This window comes from Sinocyclocheilus anshuiensis, unplaced genomic scaffold (genome assembly GCF_001515605.1).
Source record: "Sinocyclocheilus anshuiensis isolate Anshui unplaced genomic scaffold, SAMN03320099.WGS_v1.1 scaffold958, whole genome shotgun sequence".
In the NCBI taxonomy this organism is placed as follows: Eukaryota; Metazoa; Chordata; class Actinopteri; order Cypriniformes; family Cyprinidae; genus Sinocyclocheilus; species Sinocyclocheilus anshuiensis.
The window spans coordinates 1,377,689-1,404,222 of record NW_015539929.1 but is presented as its reverse complement, the minus strand read 5'-3'; the positions used below and the strand labels follow the sequence as shown (position 1 = coordinate 1,404,222).

The following is a 26,534-nucleotide window of genomic DNA, read 5'->3' as shown; positions in this document are numbered from 1 at the left end:
TACACTCCCTTTAGATGATAATATCGCTTATACTGTATTTATCTGTCATTTCACCAATATGTTCCGACATGTGGCGATTTCTGGTTTTTATTCTGCCAAAACCAACTGCTGGAGCTGCCAGCGCTCTGTGCAGTCAAATACAAAGCGTCAGATCCCATTTATTGTCTTCATAGATAACATAAATGCTTCACAACAGACATACAATGAGCTCTGAGATTAAGTGATGACATACCAGGGCTGTACGTTAACTTTTTTTGCTTCAGGGGGATTTCCTCCGAAAGAAAGACCTCCTCCTCCTCCTCCTCCTCCTCCTCCTCTTCTCCGACCCTTTACTTGCTCTCTCTCTCTCTCTCAAGCACTTTACAGTCGAGACAAAACGGCGCAGTCAGCCGACGACAGACCACTTGACACTACATTTCTCAGCAGACGTCGTACTCTTGTACAAACTTGCAATACCTTGCTAAACAATGGATCTGATCCACTATAGTCCAAATCTACCAGCCGTCTCCAACCGGACACCATGGATGCACCTCTGGATGTGAGACTATCATGGGAATGCTGCCATTACCAATGCAGAACTAAACTGGGAATATTTCTCTGCTGGAGGCACAGATTTTAGGATGAAAACTCAGTAGCCGCGATTCAGTCGTCAAGATGGTAAATAAGACTCGTTCATTTGAGTTTTTACACACACGGTCGGTGTTGTTGTGCCACTGACCTACTGATAACTGGACTACTGAACTAGTGATAGCTGACTGCTGTTGTAGGTGACCATGATTTAGTCCTTAACATACATTAATGTTCATTTAGCATGGCTATAGTTAAAAAAAAAAAAGTTTGCACGTTTTACACTTTGTTGCTGCAAAAGTTTCTTTAGTTTGCATCAACTTCTTGAAGTTTGTCTCAGCTAATGTTACTTGTACAAATGAACATTCAGAAGTTTCAACAATCAGTGTTTAAGATTAAAACACTTTATTATGGACTTCAAAAAACCTGCATGTAGAGAGCGAAACGGACGTAAGATCAGCTTTGGGTTTCTTTTTTTATTTGACTCTAGCCCTGCGTGTTGCGATCTCGCAGTGAGAATAAAAAGGATTCATCTTTCGCAGTTGTTTATAAATGAAAAACCTCCTACATTTTCAGTGTGGTCTCAGATCCTCAGCCTGGCCCACTTTCCAGCACACATTGAGCTTAGTCTCTATATTGATGGTTTGTTATGCCTCTCTGAATGACTGATGGTGTTTGGCTGAGAGCTTAAGCTTTATGTTGTGTTTTATTTGAGTTAGACAGGTGTGTTTCGTCTCTGATACTGCAGTGATTTACACAGTGACAGGTACAGGAGAGCAGATCGAGGTGTGTTTAATGCATGTTAGTGGATTCAGACATAGCTTTGGAGTTCATGGCAACTGCAGTGAGAACCTGCAGAGCAGAAACCAGTGTACACTCCCTTTAGATGATAATATCGCTTATACTGTATTTATCTGTCATTTCACCAATATGTTCCGACATGTGGCGATTTCTGGTTTTTATTCTGCCAAAACCAACTGCTGGAGCTGCCAGCGCTCTGTGCAGTCAAATACAAAGCGTCAGATCCCATTTATTGTCTTCATAGATAACATAAACAAGCACAACGAAATCACTTCACACTATTAAGCGGCTGTGTAATGAACATGCAAAACTGTATCGCTGTGCTACAGTGGTAAATTTATTCATCGCACAAACCAGTTTTTTCATAGCACGTGCGACATATATGTCGCACTGTACAGCCCTGCATACTACCAATCAAAAGTTTGGGGCCAGTAAGTTTTTTAAAGAAATTAGAACTTTTATTCAGCAAGGATGCATTAAATTGTTGAAAAATGACAGTAATGACATTTCTAATCTTACAAAAGATTTCGATTTCAAATAAATGCTGTTCATTTGAATTTTTTATTCATCAAAGAATCCTGGAAAATAAAATGTCTCACGGTTTGCACAAAAATATGAGGCAGCACAACTGTTTTCAACATTGATAATAATCAGAAATGTTTCTTAAGCAGCAAATCGGCATATTAGAATGATTTCTGAAGGATCATGGGACACTATAGATATGTTTCCATCCACCTATTTTTATGCACATTTTGGGATATCGCATAAAAAAAAAAACACGCTGGATGGAAACGCCAAGATGCGAATAAATTCTAAAAATGCACATAAAAAACTTATGCGCTCGACTAAGAATGTATAATAAGAAAACATGCGCATAAACTACGATGGAAACACGTTTACCTGAATAAATGTCTTAATGCACATCATGTGATTTTGCGATGGGACAGCATAAAACTGGACCAACCAGTGGACCGATCTCATTGCACAGCATCTGAAATGCTAGTTATGTCATTCTAATATGCTTGAGCAAAGTCTTGTCAAAGGTTGTTTGTTGAAGAACTGCGTTCCCAAACAGCAGACTCCAAAAATAACATGATGACATGACCACGTTTCGTCTGCACGCTCTGAAGCTCGTAATTTATTGTATACACAAATTATTATATTCAGTGCCTTCTCCTACTGCAGCAAATGTAGTTTTTCTTTGTGATATATAGCACAAGTTAATCAGGAAGTGACGATTTTTTTCCCCTGGATGGAAACGGAGCTTTATTCACAAATGTTTTATGCGATATTCCAATTTTGCGCTCAAGTTTAATTCGTAACTTTGCATGGAAACATAGCTACTGAAGACTGGAGTAATGATGCTGAAAATTCAGCTTTGATCACTGCAATAAATTACACATGACAATATATTCAGATAGAAAATAGTTATTTTAAATTGTAATATTTCACAATATTACATTTTTTTCTGTATTTTGATCAAATGATTGCAGCCTTGGTGAGCAGAAGATACTTTTTTTCATAAACATTAAAAAATATTTTCAGCGCTCCCCAAACTTTTGAACAGTAGTACAGTGTTCAACCTCGCTGTAAAAATTGTGTTTATTTGCCAAAATTTCAGAGAGAAAACTTAAAGTACACTACTTAAATAAGTCTTGTACCTTTGTCTTTTTTGTTGATATATACATCGATCAACATATACATTGTTCAAGTACATTGATTATCATATTGCAATACTTTGATTCAACTCACTTGGTTTTGTTCAAAGCTTAGAATTTATTCGAATGTTTTTTTTTTTCGAAAAACAAACACTAAATGTTTATTTTGTAGAAACATCAATAAAAGTCTCCCACATTTCTGTTGCCATAATTTAAGTGTGAATGTGCTAAAATAAAACCTCATTGCTGTAATTTCTCATCTACACACCTTTCTGCATGTGACAGATTGCTAAATCGACTGCATTTTTAAACGTTACAGTAACACATGGGTTTGACGCTAAATATGAACATAGATGTGATCGTGTGATGTTGGACTTGACAGGTTGCAATAAGCATACAGAAGTGTTGGGACGTCCTGCAGGAGATGTTTGGAGCGTTGAGCAGGCCGCTCATCTGCACACTTGTTTTCTTGTGCAGCGGTTAAACTGACTGTTTGACAGCTGTGCTCACTGGAGAAAAACACCGTTAGAGCAAACTCTCTCATTCATGCACAGAAACAACAGTCACGCTGTGCTCGGGCCTGTTAGCGGCTCTCACAAACCCTGACAACACCAAACACACACTCTACCTGTCACAGGATTAGTGTTCAACACAGACAGCGGTGTTTGTCTGTGACACAGAGTCTCAAAAACTTAGTCAACTGCCTTGCTCACTACATAGGCAGCTGCCCTTTAAGACAAAACCATAACTGAAACTATAATATACTTTACCAGATAATAAACTTTAACATAATAAAGTGTTGATTGTCTAACTCTATACATAAATCGAAAGACTGAAAAAAAGTGCTTCTGTTGAGTCTCAATACACAACTGATATTAATAGGGTTTAGACTATAGGGCTAGGCAATTAATAAATATTGATATTTATCAAAAATAATCAACTTGAGTAATTGTAAATATTTAGCCTACATCTAGAAGATCAGGTATGTGTCGCTAGTCTAAATTATCTGCTTGTGTGAATGAGTGTCGCAGATTCATCTACTACAAATATTGAAGTTAAACCGCCAAAAGAAAAGTTCATTATTCAGAAATACATAAAATGTACTTCAATAATATATATATATATAATATAAATAAAATATATAATTATAATAATATAAATAAAATATATTATTATTATTATTAATGTCATACAACCAATATGTTTCTCATCCATGTTTTATTTTTAAATTACAAATTATAATTTACAAGTAGTTCTGTTGTGCAGCACCTTACATAAACAATAAAATTATATATTTTTGGTAAATTATTTGGTATTCTAATTAGATTACACTTTAAAAGAATATTAAAATGGTTAATTAAAGTTTGTTAGTTGATTTTATTACACACCATTTTTATGATAAATTTGAATTCATTCAAAAACACAGAATCATAAAAGAAGGAAAATTCTGTGGAGTTTAATTGTTAACAGACAAGTTATGTTATTAATTCTCGAGGTCTTCACACACGTGGAATGCATTTCCTTCCCATTAACGTATACAATTAATATCATGAAAAATATCGATACTGAATGATTGAATAAATCTTGTGATAATACTTTTATCCTCCAGCCCTAGTTGAGCCTTAGCATGTCACTTAGATAAAGTAATACTCTAGAAGTGCATATATACAAATCAACATTTCTATCAAATTCACCGCAATGCATACTGGGATTGGTATACAGTGCTAATGATGCTGCATTAAGATTTGGCTAAATGATGAACGTGCCTATGATGCCCTAAAATACTGACTATGTAGGGAGCTCACTAAGATTTGGATCAAAGCCCCAGTGTGGTTTTACAGATTTGTTTTGGCACACTAAATAAGTTAGTTGGTTACAGCTGTTGAAACACTGCCGGTATGATGCCTTAAGGATAGGAAAGAAAACAAAACGGAAACGGAAAAGGTTTTTCTTGAAACTCCACAAAGTGAACAGCATTTTACTGAGAGTAACCACCCCGTGTCTGACAAGTTGTAAAATATATTTTAAGGGCTTTTTATAATCATCAGCAAACTGGACTATGATGTTTTGTGCATTCTCCCCTCAAAAAAACGTGATCTTTTGACCTCGCAGAGTTCCTGTCAAGCGCACAAAGAGAAATCTGATGATTTACGTCTGTTTTCTATTAGCATGTTGTTCATCATCCAGATGTTCCCAGTCACATGGTGTCCCAGTGCCCTACAAAACATCCTGGAAATAAAGGGATTTTCTGAAGAACACATACACTGGGTTGCCAGATCCTAGACTAGTGATTTTAAATCCAGATTTTTAGGGTGTACCTGCCAAAACTGTGGTAACGTTCTCAATTCTTCCTTTCTCTTTTCCACCTGACGCAATGCTCCAATCATTCTGAAGTCCAGGGAATGCATGTGTGCTATAGAGCCGTGATACCTTCATGGTCTTTCGTGTGTTTTGGGTTGCCAATATTTAGTTTGGAAACAAGTCCCAGGACCCTCAATCAAAATCCAATGAAATATGATATCCGGGATCATTTGGAGTCAGTCTTGCAGTCTTGGATCTCAGCGAGAAACCACAGAGCATTGCTTCATCAGCAGGGTATACTGGGGAGAAAGTCAATAAAATATACGAGCTGTAAAAATAAGTTGGCAGCGTGCAGAGACAGACGTGTTCGCGAGACCTGCAGATGTCAGCGGTGATATATGGCTGTTTAAGGTTTAATATGTTCTGGAAATAAACGCTCAAGTGCTGCTAGAGTGTCTGTGAGAGATTCGTTTATGGATAAATGGATATTGAAGAGATATTGGAATGGGGAGGAAAACGGGGAAGACAAAAGAAGCAAAGACAAAGCACAAAGACTTGTGCCAAAACTAAACCACTCTTATTATAATCAGCGAAGCTACCTACACTGGAACATCCATTGCATCCTTATGCATTTGTATTAATCTCATTATTATTACTATATAATTTTATTGACTAATATCTGCATTCATGCAGTGCATGGATTGCAAAAGATGAAAAGAAGGCAAGAAAAGTACGAAAGCAACTTATTGTGAGCTAATGAGAAATGCATTACGCACTATAGAGATGGGGAACTGATAAAATGTGCATCTTGAATGCAATGTAAGTTGCTGTGGATAAAAGCATCCACCAAATTTGTAAATGCAAATGAATTTACATTTTGTCTCTGGCCCTGTCATTTTCATTTAAATCTTTAGTTTCTCATTATATGCATGCACAGATGTAGCCATTCTAACGTCCAGAATGATTTGAATGTAAAAATGCATGCAAAGTACTTTTTTACCAATGGACTTCATTTTAAAATAAATTAGGATATTATTTTCATTTTACTTCTGAAGTCTAATCTGTGATAGCATGCAGCTTTGATGCTTTCAGTGTAGACTGACTGTTTTTTTGTTTTTGCTTGCAGACATTGTTAGCGTCTTTGATTACTGATTCCTTCATGTCTCTTTTTATTAAGTACTTTCATTGGTGAAAGAGGTTTTTTATTGTAGCTAGATAATGACACGGGAGAAGACATTGGTTTCTCTGTGTTTTTGAAGTATCTGTCCGTTCAAATGCACCAAAAAACACTTACATGGAGAGAACAGCACTTTTGTTTGTCTGTAGCACATGGTTTGCAAAAGATGCAAAGAATGCAAGAAATGCATGAAGGCGATTTATTCTGATCCAATGAGAAATGCATTATGGTCTAAGAAATGCATGTATGACCAAGAAAACGCATACACAAATTATACATTGCACCAAAAGTGTTACTGTGAAAAACGGCAAACGCTCCAATTCGAATGAAAAAAAAAAAATACATGAGAACATCAAGTTCTATAAAAATCATGCTAAACATGCAGAGGAAAATGACAGACTTCAGCTATATAAAGGAACGAATGAAAAAAAAAAATACATGAGAACATCAAGTTCTATAAAAATCATGCTAAACATGCAGAGGAAAATGACAGACTTCAGCTATATAAAGGAAAATATGTTTTTTATAAAAAGAGCTAAAGTTGTTGCAAAGAAGAACCTTTATTTTAAAAACCGCATTCAGAGTGAGTTAATCGAGGAGTAGCTTGTCAGATGTTGTAGATGTTTGTCTGATGAGAGCGGCCAGTGGTGTGAGAAAGCTCCATTGTGCCAAACTCTGTAAGGAGTTAAAGCACAGTGGCACAGAGACAAAGACAACACTGTCCTGAAGAGGGAGGAGAGGAGGAAGACAGAGGAGAGCTGCTGGGAGAGACAGATCACAATTACTGGAATCTGACAGCTGAAATTAGAGACTTTCCAAAGCTTACAGATGATGAAGAATCCCGTTCAGGTTAGATTAGTGTTCATCTCAAGAGTGCACATGGACTTTCGAACTTCAAGCACTTGTACTTTTAACATTTTTGTGTTCTTTGTGCAACCCAGTATATAGTGAACTGAATACAGAGCCTGAGGGTTTTAAAGGCTCTGAGTGCCTCTTTTGTCCCATGCCAAATGCACAAGTCAAGACTAATTATTTGAGCACAGGACTAATGTTTTCAAACACTGTATGACACATTACTGGTACTATTCTGCTATTGCATTTTGTTTTTGCATGCGTTCATTTAACTGTGGACACGTTTGGCCCTCTGGATTTGAACTTCCATACATAGCTTTCTTAAAACACACTTTTAACACCCTCTCTTCGGCAGCTAATAGTATTCTGGCGTAATTTTTTTATGCGAAATTTCACCACCGTGTTATTTCCACCAAAGGCCCTATTTTCACACCTGTGTTAGATGTGCCCATGCACAAACAATTATACAACTGTCATGAAAGCATTAAATCAAAATACAATTTCTCTGCCATTGCAACAAGCAACTGGGCATATGTGGGTGTATATGGAGGAAGCCCACGTAAATGAAGCACCGCAAAACTTAACTTTCAGCAACTTTTCTTGCAATTTTCAAGAACCACATCGAATTTCTAAAAGTCTAAACTTGTCTGTACATTTGCAGTTGGATTCCATGTCTAAATCTGACATCTTCGTTGATCAATATGATAAATGGCTAATTGCGATCAAAAACAGCCTTTGCATTTTGCCTAAAATTACATATTTAAACTTTTTTTTTTTTTTTTAAATAAAAATGCTAAAATAGTCTTGCCAAAAGAAATTTCATAGCTTGCATTTTTGTATCCTAAATGCACACAATTAAATATTTTCACAATTTTTGTATAATGAATAATAAATTAATAGAATTGATGCTATAAAATGGAAGACATGCTATAAAAATCTTCACTGATACTGTTGTGACTTTAGTAAGTGAGTAACCTATTAGTAACGCCCGCCTTAGCAAACACGACTAAATACAAGGCTGTTCAAAAACTGGTTGTTGACTGTGCATTTATGAAATCATCTGCAAAAAGCTTCAGAATTAATGATAGTTGAGCTTTGGTGTGTTTCAAACATTAGACTGAAGAAGCATACGATTACCTGTTGAGATCATGTAATTATAGAGAGACTTGTGCACTGCCGAATGAAAAGATGTTTTTGCAACAGATATTTATGTGTAGATTTAATTGAGAGTTGTCGCACATTAAAACTGTACTGCTAAAATAAAGGCTCTTGCAGGTGAGAAGACAGACATTATTTCTTAAAGTGCTTTAAAGTGTGAAAAAAAGACCCTCATCTCCAGATATCAAATGAGCCTTCAAATTAACTTTCCAAAGTTCAGCCAAGGGCTTCGCCTAAGGGTGATATTTACAAAAACACTGAGAAATGCAATTGACAGTCTCCTGAATGCAAATACCAGACTACAGGAACAGCGCCAGGCTCCAGATATCCTTCATTTGGGATTCTGAGGATTTGTTAAATGAAGTTTGACTTGGACGTGTTTGGAAAACCGAGGTGTGGAAGTGTAACAAGAGAAGTAACGGGGGGTTAAACAGAATGATGGGCTCAGAGCCATGGCGAGACAGTGATCTGCACCATGCAGATGTGTTTACTGAAGAAGAAGAAAGGCTGAGGATGGGAAAGTCAGCCAGAGGACCGAAGAGGTTCCACATGCACCCGGGACGGACCACCCGGAATGAGACACAAGCATGGGCCAGACAAACTACTTTGGTTAACGATTACACAAAAAGGCTATTGTGTCTTTCCACAATCGTTCAAAATTATTAATCATTAAACCTATTGTGGAAGGTCCAGTTCTAATTCTGTTCAGGATCATAAAACATAAACACTGAAGAAAAGCTTACATTTTGAAATGCTTCAAATCACTTGGAATATCAAGCAGGAAATGGTGAGAACGTGAGAAAGTCTAGCGCCGATAAACATCAATGTGTGCACACTTCATGAGCACATGACAAAGCAGACATCTGATGTCTGTATCATTCAATGACTCAAACTGGGGATTCTCCAGTAATTCAATAAACTGCAGACTTGGAGGAATCATTCATGTCTGCAGCACAAATAGTGTAAAATGAGACAACTTCAAGAAGCTGAAGACTTATGGTTAGGTATTTGTTCAAAACACTAAGCTTAAGTATGTGCAATAATAACAGTGATGTTGTCTTAGCAAACACTACTTACTGTAAATACTGTCAGGCCATGTCAACGTAATCATTGTTAACGAAAACAATAATAAACCAAATGAAAACAATTTTTTAACTTAAACCAACATGAAAACCGAACTTAAATCATTTTTCACTATTCTAAAACTAAAAAAAAAAAAAGACTCTAACCTACTGAAAAATGTAACTCTGGTAAACAATTGTAAATGATACTAGTCTGTGCATTAACTATGGAAAACTGAAAAAAACAAACTGAAAGTCGTAATTTAAAATAAAAAACTAAAACTAACAATGAGAGTAAAAACAACTGAAAACTAGACAACTAAACTGGAAACAAATTAAAAAAACACTTAAATTAGAACTATACGAATCCTGGTCAATGTACACTGATATATAATACTCTTATCGCTGAGATATAACACATTTTTTCCCTAAAAAGGAAGGGTTTTGTTTATGTTTGTTCTTTCTAAGCAGACATAAACTTCCTGTACGAGATCACGCTTTGGTCCTGTAATCATCTAAACCAGGAAGCCACTAAGTCAGTTGAAATAAGAGATTAATAGACTAAACACACAACTATCTTAACACAGCTAAAGCATGCATTTCTTTCTATGGTTAATCATTGCACTAGGCTTCATAAAAATTGTTTTAAACATGCGGTTTAAGAGTTTCAACGTCTAACTGGCAGTAGATGGTTATCCATTCTATAACAGGTTTTGTCTGTTTAGGGTTTAAACCAAGGTCATCCAGACTGGAAGAGAACGGATTTCACTAGTTTTCCGGACAGCATTCCCGGTGCTCTTCCCACATCTGCTTTGTACATTATTCCAAGTCGGACACATTAAAAGTGAACCCAACATCCTCATTACAGAGTACTGGCTGAGAAACTTGTATGATAAATATTTGGGAGAGCAAATATGAGACAGACACTCAGCTGTAATCCTTCAGATGTGCATGAATGTGGATGTTTCTATATTACACACACATGCTCGGTACATAAACACCCGCATAAACATTCTCAGCCATGTTCAGAGCATGTGTTTCCTTTGTTCTACCTTGTTTTACTTGTATGCTAATGACACAAATCTCCTCTGCATGAGGTAAACCATCTCAAATGAGGTGTGAGGACAAACTCACACTTTCAAGTCCCAGAGACATTCTAAGCAGAAGGAGATGGTCACTAAAGGTAAAATGAATAGGAGACACTCAATACGGCTTTGGTAAAGACGCCTTTCTATCGAAATCACATTTGTTCAACACACAATAACAAGGTAAACAAATGTGGCTCTTTAGCTGCAAGGTAATTTCTTCCATGCATATATGATAGCATTGCCCGTCTCTTCCAATTAAAATGCCTTAGGCAAGAAAGAGACAAACTGCCTTCATATGGTGGACAACAGAATGGAAAATGTGGATTTATTTAGGCCAAAATGGTGAAACCTTGACATGACAAGCTTCATTGTCTCTTTGCTTGGCCCTGTAACAAGTGAGATTTAGGAGGGGTTGAAATTCTGAAAAGGTTTTGCCACAGGCGTTTGACAACAACCTCATTTTACATCTGTAAACAAAGCATTTAGGGATAATGCACAATAACTGCAGTATCATATATCATGTTATGTAACCCTGGATATTTTTCATACAAAGAATTCAGTTATTAAACCTCACAAATAAACCTCTCTCTTTCTCCACCTCAGAACCCTTCCTCTCTGGACTGGTCCATTCAGAGCGCCCTGTCGTCTCTTTTCCCTCCGTTTGAGGCTACCGCTCCTACTGTTCTCAGCCAACTCTTTCGCACCATTGAGGAACGTTACCATGGAGATGCACTGCAGTGCCTGCTGAACTTCCTTATCCCAGCCAAACATATCCTAGAGAGTGTGCAACAAGCAGCCTGTGTGAGTACAACAAAAAAAGACCATCGGATTTAAAATTTCGACAGTAAAAGCCAACCATCTAAAATGGCCAATAGCCTACGTACCAAGTGACTTATTTTCATTTAATAACTGAAAGAAAAAATAATTATTCACTCACCCTCATGTCATCCCTAACCTGTATGACAGAAGGTTGTCCATAGTCCAAAGGCTTGCATGCTATTCCAGGTCATCTGAAGCTAAACAATGAGATTTGAGAACTGAAGCAAGGGGAAAGTGTTTCAATGCGTTACATAACTTCCCATCTAGGGCTGGGGAGCCAGTAACAAAAAAAAGATAAAGAAAAACATCTAAAGAAAAAAAAACAACCTCCTGACCAAGAGTCAACACAAACACCAATTCAAATTAATCTCTTAATTTGAAAAGATAAGAAAAACGTAAACAGAAACAATAAATCTCAAAGGAAGTATTAACAAACATATAGGGAACAAAGACTTCAGGGGAGAGCTAGGCCAAAACAACAAACAAAACCAAACTAACTAACCCAAGGATATTTATAAATTACCTAGAGAAAGATAATTCGAAAATAAAATACACAAAAACTTCCCTCTCTTCCTGTCTGCCCATAACCAGGAGAAAACAAGAATTACAAACGAAAATGGCACCCTCCCCCTACATTCCCTTAAATCAAAAAGAACATAAGAACACTAACAAACATAGTTAACGTTAAACAAAAATGGTCAAATGGTTTTAAACAACTTCAGTTCTCTTTCTGCTCAAGAACACAACAAAGTCCTGAGTTCACTTACTCAGAACTAAATCAACCAAAAGCAAACAAATGAATCTGGGCAACCAGGAGGAAGAGTAGCCCTGGCAGAAAGAAGTCTCTCTCTTCTTTCTTCACAGATCCACCACTTCTTATATTTCTGCTCCTTCCCGGCATCAACCAATCACCACGGGCATCACCAGATTGAACACAGCTGGTTGGAACACCTGTCTCGTGACGAGGGAGAGAGAGGGAGAGAGATAGAAGGAAAGCAAACAAAACCACATCCAACACATGTACACAATTATAAAACCCCTTGAATACGTCCTCGGACGTAACAAATGAATAATGTCTTTAAGATGAAGTAGGGAATTTCACAATTGCAAAACTACCATTTCATCTTATATTGTTTGAGCAAACAGCTATTTGTGCTCAAAACAAACAGATTCCACACTTCAGCTTTAGCATAAAGGTTCAGTAGACTTGGAATATAGGTTTGCAAGGACTACTTTTATGATGCATGACAGGTCATGCTCAGTGTATGCTTTCAGTGTATGGAAAGGGACAGTGAGAATGACATCAGAGTGAGTCAATAATGTATTTTCATGTTTGGGTGAACTAAGCCTTAAAGGGTAAAGTGTGTTAGCATACTGAGCAAGATGAAAGCAGTTTCCTGTGCAGATATTTTTTCCATGTGGCTTTTTATGGCACAGATCCCACAAGCTACTTATCCTTGTCCACTCAGCACAAGATTGTTTTGTTTTATCTTCAGAAAGAACAAAGGCCTTCCGAGGCAGCTTCTTCTGAAGGGGATTCAAGAATGTTTGCGTGCAAGACAATAAACGGCATCAAGACCCAAGCCATTAGGAATCTTGTAGTCATAAAATCTGTCAATCCAAAATGATCTGCAAGTCAACAAACTAGCTTTGCCCTTTCTTTCTCCCACTAGGCTGCATACTCCGATGTGCTGTTCCGGTGTGAGGGTTGGCCATTGTGCCTGAGAGATCGTGTGGTGATCCAACTTGCCCCTATCAACCCTTTACTGCTCCGACCTGGAGATTTCTACTTGCAGGTGGAACCTTTTGGAGAACAGTCAGCCCGAATCGTCCTCAAAAGTCTTCTTGTGCAGGAAGACCTCCTGGGGCATGAGAATCTGGTGCTGCAAGCCGGTTCCAGGTTGCTGGAGGGTACTGCAATTGAGGGGACTCCCATTCCTGAGACATCTTATCCATGCATATTCACGGAGTCTTGGCTAAGGGAAATAAATGAGGGACGTCATGGAAATCCTCTATGTCAGTGTGTGCTTTCCTCTGACCAGGGGGTTGTGAAGGTACCCTGGACCGAAGTTGCCAACCCAGAATTCCTTGACAGACCCAAATCTAACATCTGGCCTGAAACAAAGCCATGCTCAACTCCAACTCTCCGTGTGAAAGATCTTAAAACTGAGATTTCGAAGAACGAGTCACAGGTACCTATAGGCCTTTTACCGCTTGATATGGAAACTAGGATCCTTCCAGCAAATGATGGGATGGCGGTTTCTGTTCAGCTAGTGGACGGTGGCAGCAGATTGGTGAAGGTTGACCAAGGACATCCAATAAGCAGTTTTGCTGGAAAACCTGTTGGCTGGGTATCTCCTAATACCTGGGACAGCAGGCACAACCGAGAGCTGGAAGGAGAATATGTGGATCTTTTAGAGTTCAACAAGGAGAAAGAGACTTTGGTCCTCAACAAAATAGCAATGCCCACAAAACCACTGGGCTTCAAGTTAGTCAGGACAACTCAACCTGCCCCAAAAAGTAATGTTAACATGTGTGAAGAGGACTGCAATCCTTGTATGCAAAACAAACCACCTGAGAGCATGCAAAACGATCCAGAATCCAAATGCAGGTATCGGCAGTCTTACATGGCAGCTCTCCGAAACCCTGTGAATTTTGAGAGAACAAGTATGCTACGTTCCCTAGATGAAACAAGGACAGATGTAGGGGAGGTTGAGCCAAGCTGTGAGGGATACAGAGTTGGCCTTAGACTTAAACCTTCGAGTTGTACATTTGGCCAGACACCAAACCAAGCAGACAGAAACCCGATGCAATCCTTTGAGAACTCAGTCCAACAAAAGCAAAGCCCAAAGAACTCAAGTCAGAGCATACCTCATGACTGTAGTTCAAGGGAGAATGCGGAGTCTTCTGACCAACATATGACCCAACAGCTCCTTAGCATGGTCCAAGCAAGACAACAACACAAGTCATTCCTCACTGGGCAACAGGATCTTCAACAGACTGTACTAGGAACTAAGGCACTACCCAACAAAAGGCAGCACTGTCTGAACAACTCTTTTAGACATGATTCATTTCAAATGCGGACTAGCGGCCAGAAACACGCCAAAACCCAACACTTACCCAAAATGGGACTCAGGGCTTTACCTGACCACAGTGGTCAAAGACAAGATGCTAATCTATGTTTGCAGGGTTTCAATCAAATTCAGCTAACACAGGCCTCCAAACAAACACCTCCTCTATTCCAGCCCCAGTTCAGTCAGATCCTGTTCCAAAATGAGAACAGGCCTTTGGATTACAAAGTCTTCTGTGATGACAGACACAGTGGAAGAGGCTCAGGTTCACCTGTACAGGTGATCAAAGGTAAAAGCAGGTCTAAATCCCGCTCATCCTCTTCAGTCTCAGAAACAACCAAAGAGTGTCTGCAATCGCACAAGCCAACCAACAGAAGCCGCAGTGATGTCTATCCAGAAATCATTCCCATGTTGCCTGCTATCCAGGGAATAAAACACACAGCTAATTTGGTGTCCCCAAAATTAAACAGACGACAAGAAGCAAGAAAGGGTAAGCTGAGTTTGACCTCTGCATGTAAAAGAGACTTGTGCTTCTGATTTGTTACAGGCATTTAGAAGAAGCAAATACAAAGAAATAGCCTAACAATTATTTTCTGTGGTTCTTTGCTGTGTGTGTCAACTAATTGCATACAGATTTTACCCCACATCTCACTTTGATGTCAAATGAACATCTAAAGCAACATGACGTCTGGCCAGCATGCTGTTTTTTAGATCTTTATCCTTAAATGAAAAGCATGTTCAAACATGACTGATATGAACAGTTGCTTGTACAAAAATGAAACCACTACACTCTTAAAAATAAAGGTGCTTCACGATGCCATAGAAGAACCTTTTTGTCTAAATGGTTCCATAAAGAACCTTTAACATCTGAAGAACCTTTCCGTTTCACAAAAGGTTCTTTGTGGCAAAAGAAGGTTCTTCAGATTATAAAAAGGTAAGAAAGAGATGGTTCTTTAAAGAACCTTTGACTAAATGGTTCTTTGCGGAACCAAAAATGGTTCTTCTATGGCATCGCTTGAAGAACCTTTTGAAGCACCTTTATTTTTAAGAGTGTATGAGGCCACGTCTAGTTGCCACCCGCCATGACATATCAACTGATTTACAGACAACCTTGACCCTGGTCAATTGCTGAGGAGAAAATATACCCTTCTGAAAGGTCATCTTAAAAGAGTGCAATGGGACACTGGCCAAAGGTCAGGACCGTGCACAGCGTTCCACAGGGGAATTTCTGCAGTCCTTCCTTTGATTTCTTTCTTTAGCAGAACAGAACGAAAGCATTCATGAGGACCAAGAAGAGCAAAGAGCGGGGAACAGAAATATCTACATCCCCCTGTTTTATGGGGAAGCTGCTAGATGTCTTTGTAAATGGGAAGAGGAGGGTGATGGATTTAGTTTACAAGTCATTTTTTCCAAAAAAAAAAATTTAAAGGAGAGATCAACAGCTCCATCTAGCTGTGGCACACATCTTTTCACTCAAGCAATAAGTTCAGAAAAAGTAGAATTAGTTTTTTAATCACCATCTTTTGTGTTGGCATATTTACCTATGTTCAAAATAAATGTAATTTCCCATCTTTTGAAGAAGTCTACTCATCTGGAAAGACTGGAACTCCAGCTGTTAATGGAGTAGAGCTCCAGAAATCAGACGCTGATCAGCTCTTGACTGGCCAGCCTGAGAATGGAGTTCAGGCAACTTTATTTTCCCAGGACCCCACAATCAAGAGCCTTCTCAAGCTAGGCATCATCTGTTTACCGGGTATGCTTCCTAATCCATTTTAAGTGTGAATTTATGTGTTGTGGTGTGTTTAAAATTCAGGGCTAGGACTGGGCAAAGACTAATATATAAACAACTGTTCCCTTGAGCAAGAATTGTTCACTCAAAAAATCAAATTGTCACATTTACTCTGTTTCATCAACAAAAATAAAATAAAAACAGTCCATACATCTTTTGATGACACATGATACAGTACATTTGTTTGAAAAACAGATACAAGAGAACCAAAAGTAGTAGAACCATTGATTAAAGGGTTAGTTCACCCAAAAATTTAAATTCTGTCATTAATTACTCACCCTTGTGTTGTTCGAAACCCGTAAGACCTTCGTTCATCTTCGGAACACAATTTAAGATATTTTTGATGAAATTTGAGGGCTCTCTGACCCTCCCATAGACAGAATACTTTTTTGCGCAAAGAAAACAAAACTTTTTCTGCGTCAGTTGTGGATCGCGTTCACGACAGTACCATGACGCGAGCGTGTGGCAGCGTGATGACGTCATTACGCCGGATCTGGGTCAGCGCCGCCACACGCTCGCGTCATGGTACTGTCGTGAACGCGATCCACAAGTGATGCAGTAGAGACGTTATTTTTGTTTTCTTTGCGCAAAAAAGTATTCTCGTAGCTTCGTAACTTTACAGCTGAACCACTGATATCACACGAACTACTTTGTCGATCATCTTAGTACTTTTCTGGACCTTCAACGTGGTAGTTACCTTGCTGTCTATGGGAGGGTCAGAGAGCCCTCAGATTTCATCAAAAATATCTTAAATTGTGTTCCAAAGATGAACGAAGGTCTTACGGGTTTCGAACAACAGGAGGGTGAGTAATTAATGACAGAATTTTCATTTTTGGGTGAACTAACCCTTTAATTCAATACATGGAGAGTCATCAGTGACTAATAACTGAATTTAAGTCGGCTCTCACATAACACATGATCTCACATAAGAAAAATATTTTATGACTTGTAATGTAATATACAGTAACACACAACCTGTAAATTAGTTTTTTACTTTGACCAGGGAAATGGTGAGCAAATATGCAGTTTTTTATTTAAATTTTTTTTCATACAACATTACAAGAAAATGAGAAAAGCAACTAATGTTATGTTAAAGTGACATCATGATCACAAAAAAGACAAAAATAATTATATTTCATTATTATGCGAGTAACACCCAGATCTAAGTTACTTTTGCCAAAATTACCTTCTAAATGGCTACTTGCTTCTAACTTTCTACATGCACATGTTGCACATTCCACTCTAGATAAAGCTAAATGCATCAAATGTCAATTCTGATGGCAGTAAACAGGAAACGTTCCGACTCTCCTCTGGACAGTTTTTGAGGCCTGACAGTTTTGACAAGCCTCTATAATGTAGCGGTTAGCATGCAGCCACGTGCAATCCAAATACAGAAAATACACAACTTTTTCTGAGTGTGTTCTTCAGACAATAGTGATTTATTTGCTTTTGCTCTCAAATGCTGTCATGTTAGTTGCTAAAATGCCAAAGCTACTGCACACATGCACAGAAAATATGGTCATTCTGTTAAATCGTGTTGTTTTAACTCAATACTGTATGTTCTCTTACCAATACCAGGCAGTCGTGACAGAGCTGGCCGGGCTGTGGTTGAGGTCTACGGGGGCAGGAAAGGCTGGGCGTCCTCTCAACTTTCTCCTCATGAGTTCTGCAGACTGTTGCTCTACCTGCACTCCATTCCCAGGTACCAAACCGAGACCAATCTGCTCAATTACCACAAGAGGGCAGTAAAAGACATGGAGTAGCAGTCCAAATACAGAGCGATGTGAAACGGCCTCATTAGCCTATCAGGCATGTTTGTGCCTAAAATGTAGGCCTATTTCTTAATTCAAAATCTGAGTAGAATTTGAATTAAGAAATATATATCATAGGCTATATATTTATTAATTTTCATTCTAGAACCAAGATGACGGAGCTAACGGGAAAAAATAAAATTACATTATCATCTGTGTAATGTTTAAGTAGTTTCGCCGACGTCCGTAACAACGCTTCCGTTCATCCAGGTAAAAGAAACCGGCACTACTTTCTCTCGCGCTTTCGTTTCATACAAACGCAACAAGTGCAAGACAATTGTTTTGTACAGTACATTATGATGGAGTTTTTTTTCTTATTTTCCTTAATAATAATAATACATAGCTAATTTAAACACACATCAATATTTTATATCCACGTACTTATTTATTTGGTGACTGGTGAGTAGCTTTAATAAGGGGAATAAGTACAATCAGCCAGTTATTATCCAAAAATAAACCCCAAAAGTATGTTCGGGACGATTATTCCTTATATTTTATAAAGCTACATTGTATATATTACAGCATATAGCTATTTATGTTTCCTCGCTGTCACTGAGTTGACATTATATCTAGAATTGCCATATTTACAAGCACTGATAAATCCACATGCTTTAAGAGTAGATTCAAATGTTGCTGCACACTTTGAATTTACTCTGTCAAGAATTAAAATTTGTTTTGATGGCTGTTGTTTTGACAATATTGATGGTTTTATCATTCTCCTGGAAGCTGCACAAATGTAATATGCTACACCAAATATGGCTTTACTTACTGATGTAAAAGAAGATGTATGTGTTTACAGGATGGAGGTCAGAGAGCTGGGACTGACCGTAGTGATTGACAGCAGGAAGTGCCCTCTGCCCTCTGTGTTCTACAAATCCCTGCTCATGGTTCAGGTGAGGATCTGCCCAGAAAACAATCATCACCACCAACTTCCAGCATCAACATCTGAACACATCCTTTATGCACACAATCTAGAAATGAAGTTGTCTAGTAGGCGGCAGTCAAGAGTGCAACTGCAGCTACTCGTTCTGCATGTTTCACACACCAACCTATGTGTCTGTTGAATGTGTGTGTTATACAGGAGCAGGCCCTTCATGCAGTGCACACTATCTTGATGCTTGTTGATAAAGACGCAAATCCTCGACCAGAAAAACATCCTGGTCTACAGGTAATTAACACCCCCAAACACACTCATTGTGCCCTGCAATTACGCCTTCATGGAAACCTTTTAATTAACTCCTAGAATGTCTGCTCTCTCTGAGTTCAGATATACATGCCTTCAGCTCTTGGTGTTGATCTGGGGTTTGTAGGCTGATATACAGTACCTGTTACTATATGCAGATGTTGAACTCCTTTGGCATTTTATAGCTGCTTTCACATTTATTTTTTTTTTAAAGCAGTTTTTTTTTTAATTCAGGAAGGATGCATTAAATTAATCGAAATTGAAACATTTAAAATGTTACAAACAGTTTCTGTTTCAAATAAATGCTGTTCTTTTGTTCTTTCTATTCATCAAAGAATCCTAAAACATAAAATGTATCACGGTTTCCACAAAAATATTAATCAGCATGACTGTTTTCAACATGACTGTTTCTTGAGCAGAAAATCAGCATATTAGAATGATTTCTGAAGGATCATGTAATGATACTGAAAATTCAGCAGGGTATACATTACATTTTAAAATATATTCGAATATAAAATTCTAATATTTTAAATTGTAATAATATTTCACAATATTACTGTTTTGACTGTATTTTTGTTCAAATGAATGCAGCCCTGGTGAGCAGAAGAGACTTTTCTCAAAAACATTAAAAATGTTTTACTCATGCTTGGGTCTCACACACGTGCAGTACAGTATGTTAAAGTACATGATCTTTTCTTTCAGATAGATGTTGTGACGTCACTAAAAGCTCTCCATAAGACAGTTGATGGACAGCAGTTGACCTCTGACCTTGGCGGATCCTTCCCTTACAGTCATGAAGACTGGCTACAGTTTCACCAGGTAGGAGAAGAGCAATCACAAAAACACCCAGTAATGCTGCCTTCTGACTGATATCTTTACCTTTTCAGTGAATACTGACAGTCTTAATGTAAAATTTGTAGATCCAGACAAATATAAAATGTAGAATTTCGGCCATCATGTTTTGTTTTATCAGTATTTGCACTTCTTGCAACTTGGAGGTGCTCCAGTGGGAGTGTAGCTGGACATTTCAATGATTAAAAACACTTTTTGTTTTTTGCATCAGTGCTGTGATTAATGCGCATGCACTGACGCTTTGAGTCCTGCTTGCCTCAGTCAGTTTCCTGTCCTCTCTCTCTCTCTCTACTATAAGTAATGCGGCAAAGGCCCGAAATATATATGATGCAACAAATAACAGCACATTTGCAGTCAGTGATGTTGTAATACCACTTACTCACTAAACATTTTTATTTGTTTCTGTAGTAAGAACATGTTATTGTGTAATCAGTTCGGTCAGCAACTGTTAAAACACTTGTAAACGGACGCAAGTCAACCTGCACAAACAGCTCTAGTGAAGTGGATCACAACATTTCTGACAACAGCAAATGGCTCTTTATATTTTTTCCATGTTTTGTCTATTTGAGGCCTGAGAGCCCAATGGCTCTTTAACTTACATGTGTAACAACCTGACTTTTCCTAATCTTATGTGAATTGATTATGAACAAAATTTAATCTTGATGACTAGCAGCTACCTTCAGCTGTCTTCTGCTGGTCACATGCTTTAGGTTTGTGCTTGTAAATGTTTTGTCGAGCAAATAGCTGAATAATCAGCAGATGCCCTTCTTTCACAATATGTAGATGATTATCTAACATGTGTTTTGCATGTGTTTTTCAGAAACTTTCTCTCTTTCAACTCGACCTACAAGCAGCAGCATCATTACTGCAGACAGCAATCAGGAGACTTGATGTTAAAAAAACAGATACCGCAAAGGTAACTTTGGATTCTGCATGCTAATTTCTGAAAATTTCCAGAAATACAGTGCACATTCGTATCACATTTTTTTAACATAGCAGCTAGAGATGCACTGGTATTTACATTTGAACCGATACAATAAACCAGTAACTATTTTCATATGATGTCAGAAAACGGAGAAATGTCTGATATTAAAATTCGATGCAATTTTGTCTAAATCAAACACTGCAATCAATCATTTTAATTGCTACAAATTAATATAAGAATCTAATGTAATAATGCACAGTATGAAAAAGGAACATTCATTTTAAGATTATGTTTAACAGTGTTAAGTTATTAGTGTTTTTTTTAAATGACCTTTAAGTGAGTGTTAGCTGACTGTAAATGTGGAAAATAGGTGAAATTAACATGCAAAATGAAATATCAATATCAATAAATGATCAATATCAATAAATATCAATACCAATATCAGTAAATAAAAAATCTCTAAAATAAATTGTTATAGTATGGTTATATTATCCCTATTTAAAGGCACATTGACGTTGTTTTTGTAGTGTGAAACAACCAGATATATTCAATAAACGATTACCGGATTATGTAACATAAAATGAACATAAATGCAGGTAGTACCAAAAAAAGATTTCTCACATTTTCACTCAATTTCTGCTCATAATAATAATAATATTTATTATTAATATTTTATTAATTTATTTAGAAATTGCACAAATTGAAAACTTCATTTTAAACAAATGCAAAATAAAAAAAAGCTCATTTGTGACCCTGGAGCACAAAAGCAGTCTTAAGTCGCTGGGGTATATTTGTAGCAATAGCCAAAAATACATTGTATGGGCCAAAATGATAGATTTTTCTTTTATGCCAAAAATTATTAGGATATTAAGTAAAGATCATGTTCCATGAAGATATTTTGTAATTTTCCTACTGTAAATATATTAAAACTTGTCATATGCATTGCTAAGAACTTCATTTGGACAACTTTAAAGGCGATTTTCTCAGTATTTTGATGATATAGTTGTATCTCGACCAAATATTGTCCTATCCTAACAAACCATACATCAATGGAAAGCTTATTTGTTTCGAAAAATTGACCCTTATGACTGGTTTTGTGGTCCAGGGTCACATTTATTTAATTTGACCATGCTGAGGAATTCTGCTCCCAAACTAACTAAATCAATTGGCAATTGTTCAGGATGTCCAGTCCTGCATCCAGGAGCAGAGGAGTTCCATGAAGATGGTGCTTGAAGACACACGATTGGTCGCCCTCCAAAGAGAAGGCGGGTCTATTCTCGCCAGGATGAGGAAGGAAGAGTCTCGATTTGCTCAGTCTGAAGACTTCAGGTATTTCTCTCAGTATGTTTGAATCACAGCAGGCTCAGTTTAGTCACGTTTGATCATGATTAGAGCTCAGCTGCGCCCATGATGTTTGGACAGCTGCTGGGTCCCAGTTAATCCTATTTTCCCAACAGCAAGAACCTTTAGACATACAGTGAGCTCCACTGGAGAACCCATATATAATATGAAACACAAACTGGAGAAATGGTAGATTTTCACTAGCCTGTAGTACTCAATATTTACAATAAATGAATTAAAAACTACAAAACATATTCAATTTACAGTATATTTGCATGTTTTGTGCAGGTGCTGAGAGCACATAACACTTCTATGTCTTTTCTGTCTCCTGCAGGGACTCTCTGGAGTCTGTGACGTATCTGTATAACCAGGTGGAAGAGGCCGTTCACACGCTAGTGATCAAATCTAACCAGTCACTGCAACATCTCGAACATGTTCTTCGGTTGAGAGAAGCAGAAGACTCGCTCAGCACAGTATGCATTACATCCCGTCATGACAGATAATAAGCGCAGCCCACAGAAAGTGCTTCAGCGCTGAAAATAACACAAGACAAACATTGTGCCGCATGGAATAATCAGCCAGTGTTCGACGGGCAGACAGTCTCAACCTTCATAGTGAAACATAACATCACCGTGCTAAATAAAGTGATCATAATTTCTCAGCTGTTGGAAGAGAATGTTTTGAGAAAAGTCTGAAAAGACCAACACTAAAATTTCAGGCTGGTTTAATGCTGCTCTTGCTGGTAGATAGATATGCTGTTGTAAGCAGCTTATGAAGAAATGTTGTGGTGCAACCGCATTTGTAGCACAAATAACCACAGAGTGGCTCTAAGTTACAAAACATAGTGGTAAGGCACATCCAGTATAATGAAAATAGGCACTAAATGTTAAATTGCACCATTTAAACCAAACGTATATAAGTAGAACTTAAAATCATGTTATATATCCAACCATGATGACCATGTAAAGATGGGAAATATGGTAACTGTGGCATGATCTACTATGCTTAACTAGATACTGTGTTAACTAGATCCAAAAAGAATGAATAATTAATGTTAATGCTTTAACAAAAATACAAGCTTCATATTTGTGCTTTTAAACTCTCAAAGTGCATAGTCCCATTCAGTAACCATGAATTTGTCATTTGTTTGTAACACTTTATAATAGGGTCTCATTTGTTAACATTAGTTCATACATTAAAGGAATATTTCACCCAAAAATTAAAATTTGCTGAAAATGTGCTCACCCGCAGGCCATCCAAGATGTAGATGAGTTTGTTTCTACATCAGATTTGGAGAAATTATATCACTTGCTCAGCAACAGATGCTCTGCAGTGAATGGGTGCCATCAGAATGAGAGTCCAAACAGCTGATAAAAACATCACAATAATCCACACCACTCCAGTCCACTGGCGTCTTGAGAAGCCAAAAGCTGTGTGTTTGTAAGAAACAAATCCATTTTAACTCCAAACCCTTACTTCTGTCTAAAATAACGAGTCCATAATTCATAAGAATTGCTTGGATATTGCTTTATTCAGTGAAAAAGTCGTCTGGTCGGAATCAGGAGAGAAATATGCACTGATCAAGCACCATTTACAAGCCAAAACAGTTCTAAAAAAAGAAAAATATGTGGATTTTGAGATGTGAGACAACAGGAGATGGAACTTTTCACTGGAGGAATCACTGCATTATTGAACTGTGAACTGTCGATAATGTTAACAAATGGAGCTTTACTCTAAAGTGTTATCATTTTATGTAAACTAAGGGATGAGTCAAATCATCATTGTAGAACAGATGTCTTTAAAGAGGTCTGGTGGAGTCAGCAGTAGATTGGAGTCAATAAATACCATAAATTCAGCTCTTTTGATTCTTGTGTATAATTCATTGTTGTTTATGTTGTTCACAGATCCAAAAATGGTGTGATGCAGAGGAGCAGTCATGGCAGAAAGACAAAGATGACACAGAGAAAACTCTGCTGAAAATAGAGCAGAGACTACAAGATGTTCAGTCTGTTCTTATACGAGCAAAGGTAACAAATCCTTGACATTTACTCAAATATACAGACTAGATGAATGCCTGAATCTTATCAGACTAGTTAGATTGTGGATTAGAGATTTATGTGAACTGCTGAGTTTGAATGAATTAAAAAGAAATCAAATTCCAGAGATAATGAAAATGGTACGAGAATGTGCAGTCTTAAATAATGATAAGTAATGAAGATTTATGAAATTTCAGACATCTTTGAGGTATTGCATAAGTTGTGCATGTTATTTTTTTTCTAGGAGAAAAAAGAAAAAGGGATGTTGTTGATAAAGGAAGTGGAGAGAAAAAGCAAAGGAATACATTACCCTGAAACCGAGGCTTTTGGGTGTAAAGCCACCACTTTCAAAACCAACGTGACCGGGTTTCTCTTGAAAGCTGAGGAGCGTAAATCTGAGCTGGAGACGTCTGTCGATCTCTATCGTTTCTGTGAAGAGGTTCGTCAACAAACACGGACAATTAACTGCCCTATTCAAGTCAACGTGAAACATTTGCAAGCTGTTTTACTTCTGCAATGTATTTATTTGTGAAACAAGGTATTCTGCAAGAGAGAATTACTGAAAGACTGAAAACAATCTATTGGAGTAATTAGCAAGGCTCCCCATAGAATTTTAAACTATGTTCTCCAGGCCTTAAAAAATATGAAAAATCTTAAAATTAATGGAATTTGTAGTTACTAGTAGTTTCTAATTGTGCAGAGCAATATGTCATTGGTATAATATTGCTCTTGGGTAAAAAAAAAACTTGCAAACCCTAGTGATTTTTGATTCGCAAATTAATTATTTTCAATGAATCAGTCAAAAGTACTCATAAATGATTGATGATGAATGAACGATGAGTCAGTCAGAATCAAAATTATTTCGAGATATCATTTGACATAAATCCTTGTGTAATTACTTGTAAAAACTTTAAAGCTAATTGGAAAAGTCATTACAAATTATTAGTAAACAATTGTGGTCCCTGGGACAAAAAAAAAGTGTATTAAGAAAGTACATTGGATCAATTTTAATTTCATGTTGACTTTATATAGTGAAAGTAATAGTTTAATCAATCAGAGTAAAAAAAACCCATCATATTTGGTTAGATGGAAAGGACAGCTTACATTATTTACATGTGTGAATGACAAAATCATAATCTGAAGATACAGAGCAGACATGTCTCATACCAACTTCTCATTCATCTGTTATCAATAATCTAATCCTTTGTTTTGCATCCACTAGGTTTAAGACAAACAGAATCAAACCAAAATCAAAAATGTAACGTTTAGTATATATTTAAGTTTAAATAATATAATCATTACCACATAATTATTGAATATAGTCTAAAGAAATTCCATTACAAATAAATTAATATACACTACTGCAAAAAGTTTGGAATAATAACAATAAATTTGTTAAATGTTCTTTCCATTTAAAATAATAGCTTTCTATTTTAAAATATTTTAAAATGTAATTTATTCCTGTGATTCAAAGCGGAATTGATGGCTACTGAAAATTCAGCTTTGATCACAGGAATAAATTACATTTTATAAATTTCACCCCACAATTATAAGTAAGACACGAATAAGGCATAAAGAAAATTAAGCCTAGATATTTGTCATTTTTAGGATATCATAATTTCAGGAACATTACTATTTGTTTGCACTGCATTTTTTTTTGCATTATTTTCATGACATTTAAGAACATTTTTGCAAAATGAATGCCAAAAATCGAATTTTCATAACTAATGCAAAAAATATATATTTATTATTGTATATATTTAAACTGCAAGGTACTTATATGACATTGTAGTGTGTTTTTTCTATTTGTGCTGCTATAAATAAAAAACAACAGTATCTACTATTGGGAATAATGCGTATTAGAGAAAAAAAATAAAAAAAGATGTATTTTTTAAATTGCTATGTATTTACACATAATTTAAATATGTAAATTTATTACGTAATACTTCAAAAAAAAAAAACTGCATCCAGCTTTGGGAATAATGAATATTGCTTACAAATAAACATATAAATGTAAAAATGTGAGGAGAGAGAGAAAAAAAAA

General features: G+C 37.0%; 1 protein-coding gene across 1 annotated transcript in view; it reads left to right on the top strand.

Annotated features, from left to right (window-relative positions):
* The first annotated feature begins 390 nt into the window (after positions 1-390).
* Positions 391-26,534, top strand: part of LOC107686788 (uncharacterized protein KIAA1755-like) — a 33,965-nt gene continuing 7,821 nt past the window's right edge. The window contains 13 exon segments of the mRNA XM_016483903.1: positions 391-657; positions 11,267-11,464; positions 13,156-15,043; positions 16,133-16,306; positions 17,921-18,044; positions 18,953-19,046; positions 19,235-19,321; positions 20,039-20,155; positions 21,009-21,104; positions 22,294-22,442; positions 22,789-22,927; positions 24,359-24,481; positions 24,735-24,929. Of these exon segments, the coding sequence (XP_016339389.1) occupies positions 655-657; positions 11,267-11,464; positions 13,156-15,043; positions 16,133-16,306; positions 17,921-18,044; positions 18,953-19,046; positions 19,235-19,321; positions 20,039-20,155; positions 21,009-21,104; positions 22,294-22,442; positions 22,789-22,927; positions 24,359-24,481; positions 24,735-24,929 (3,387 nt within the window). The 5' untranslated portion in view covers positions 391-654.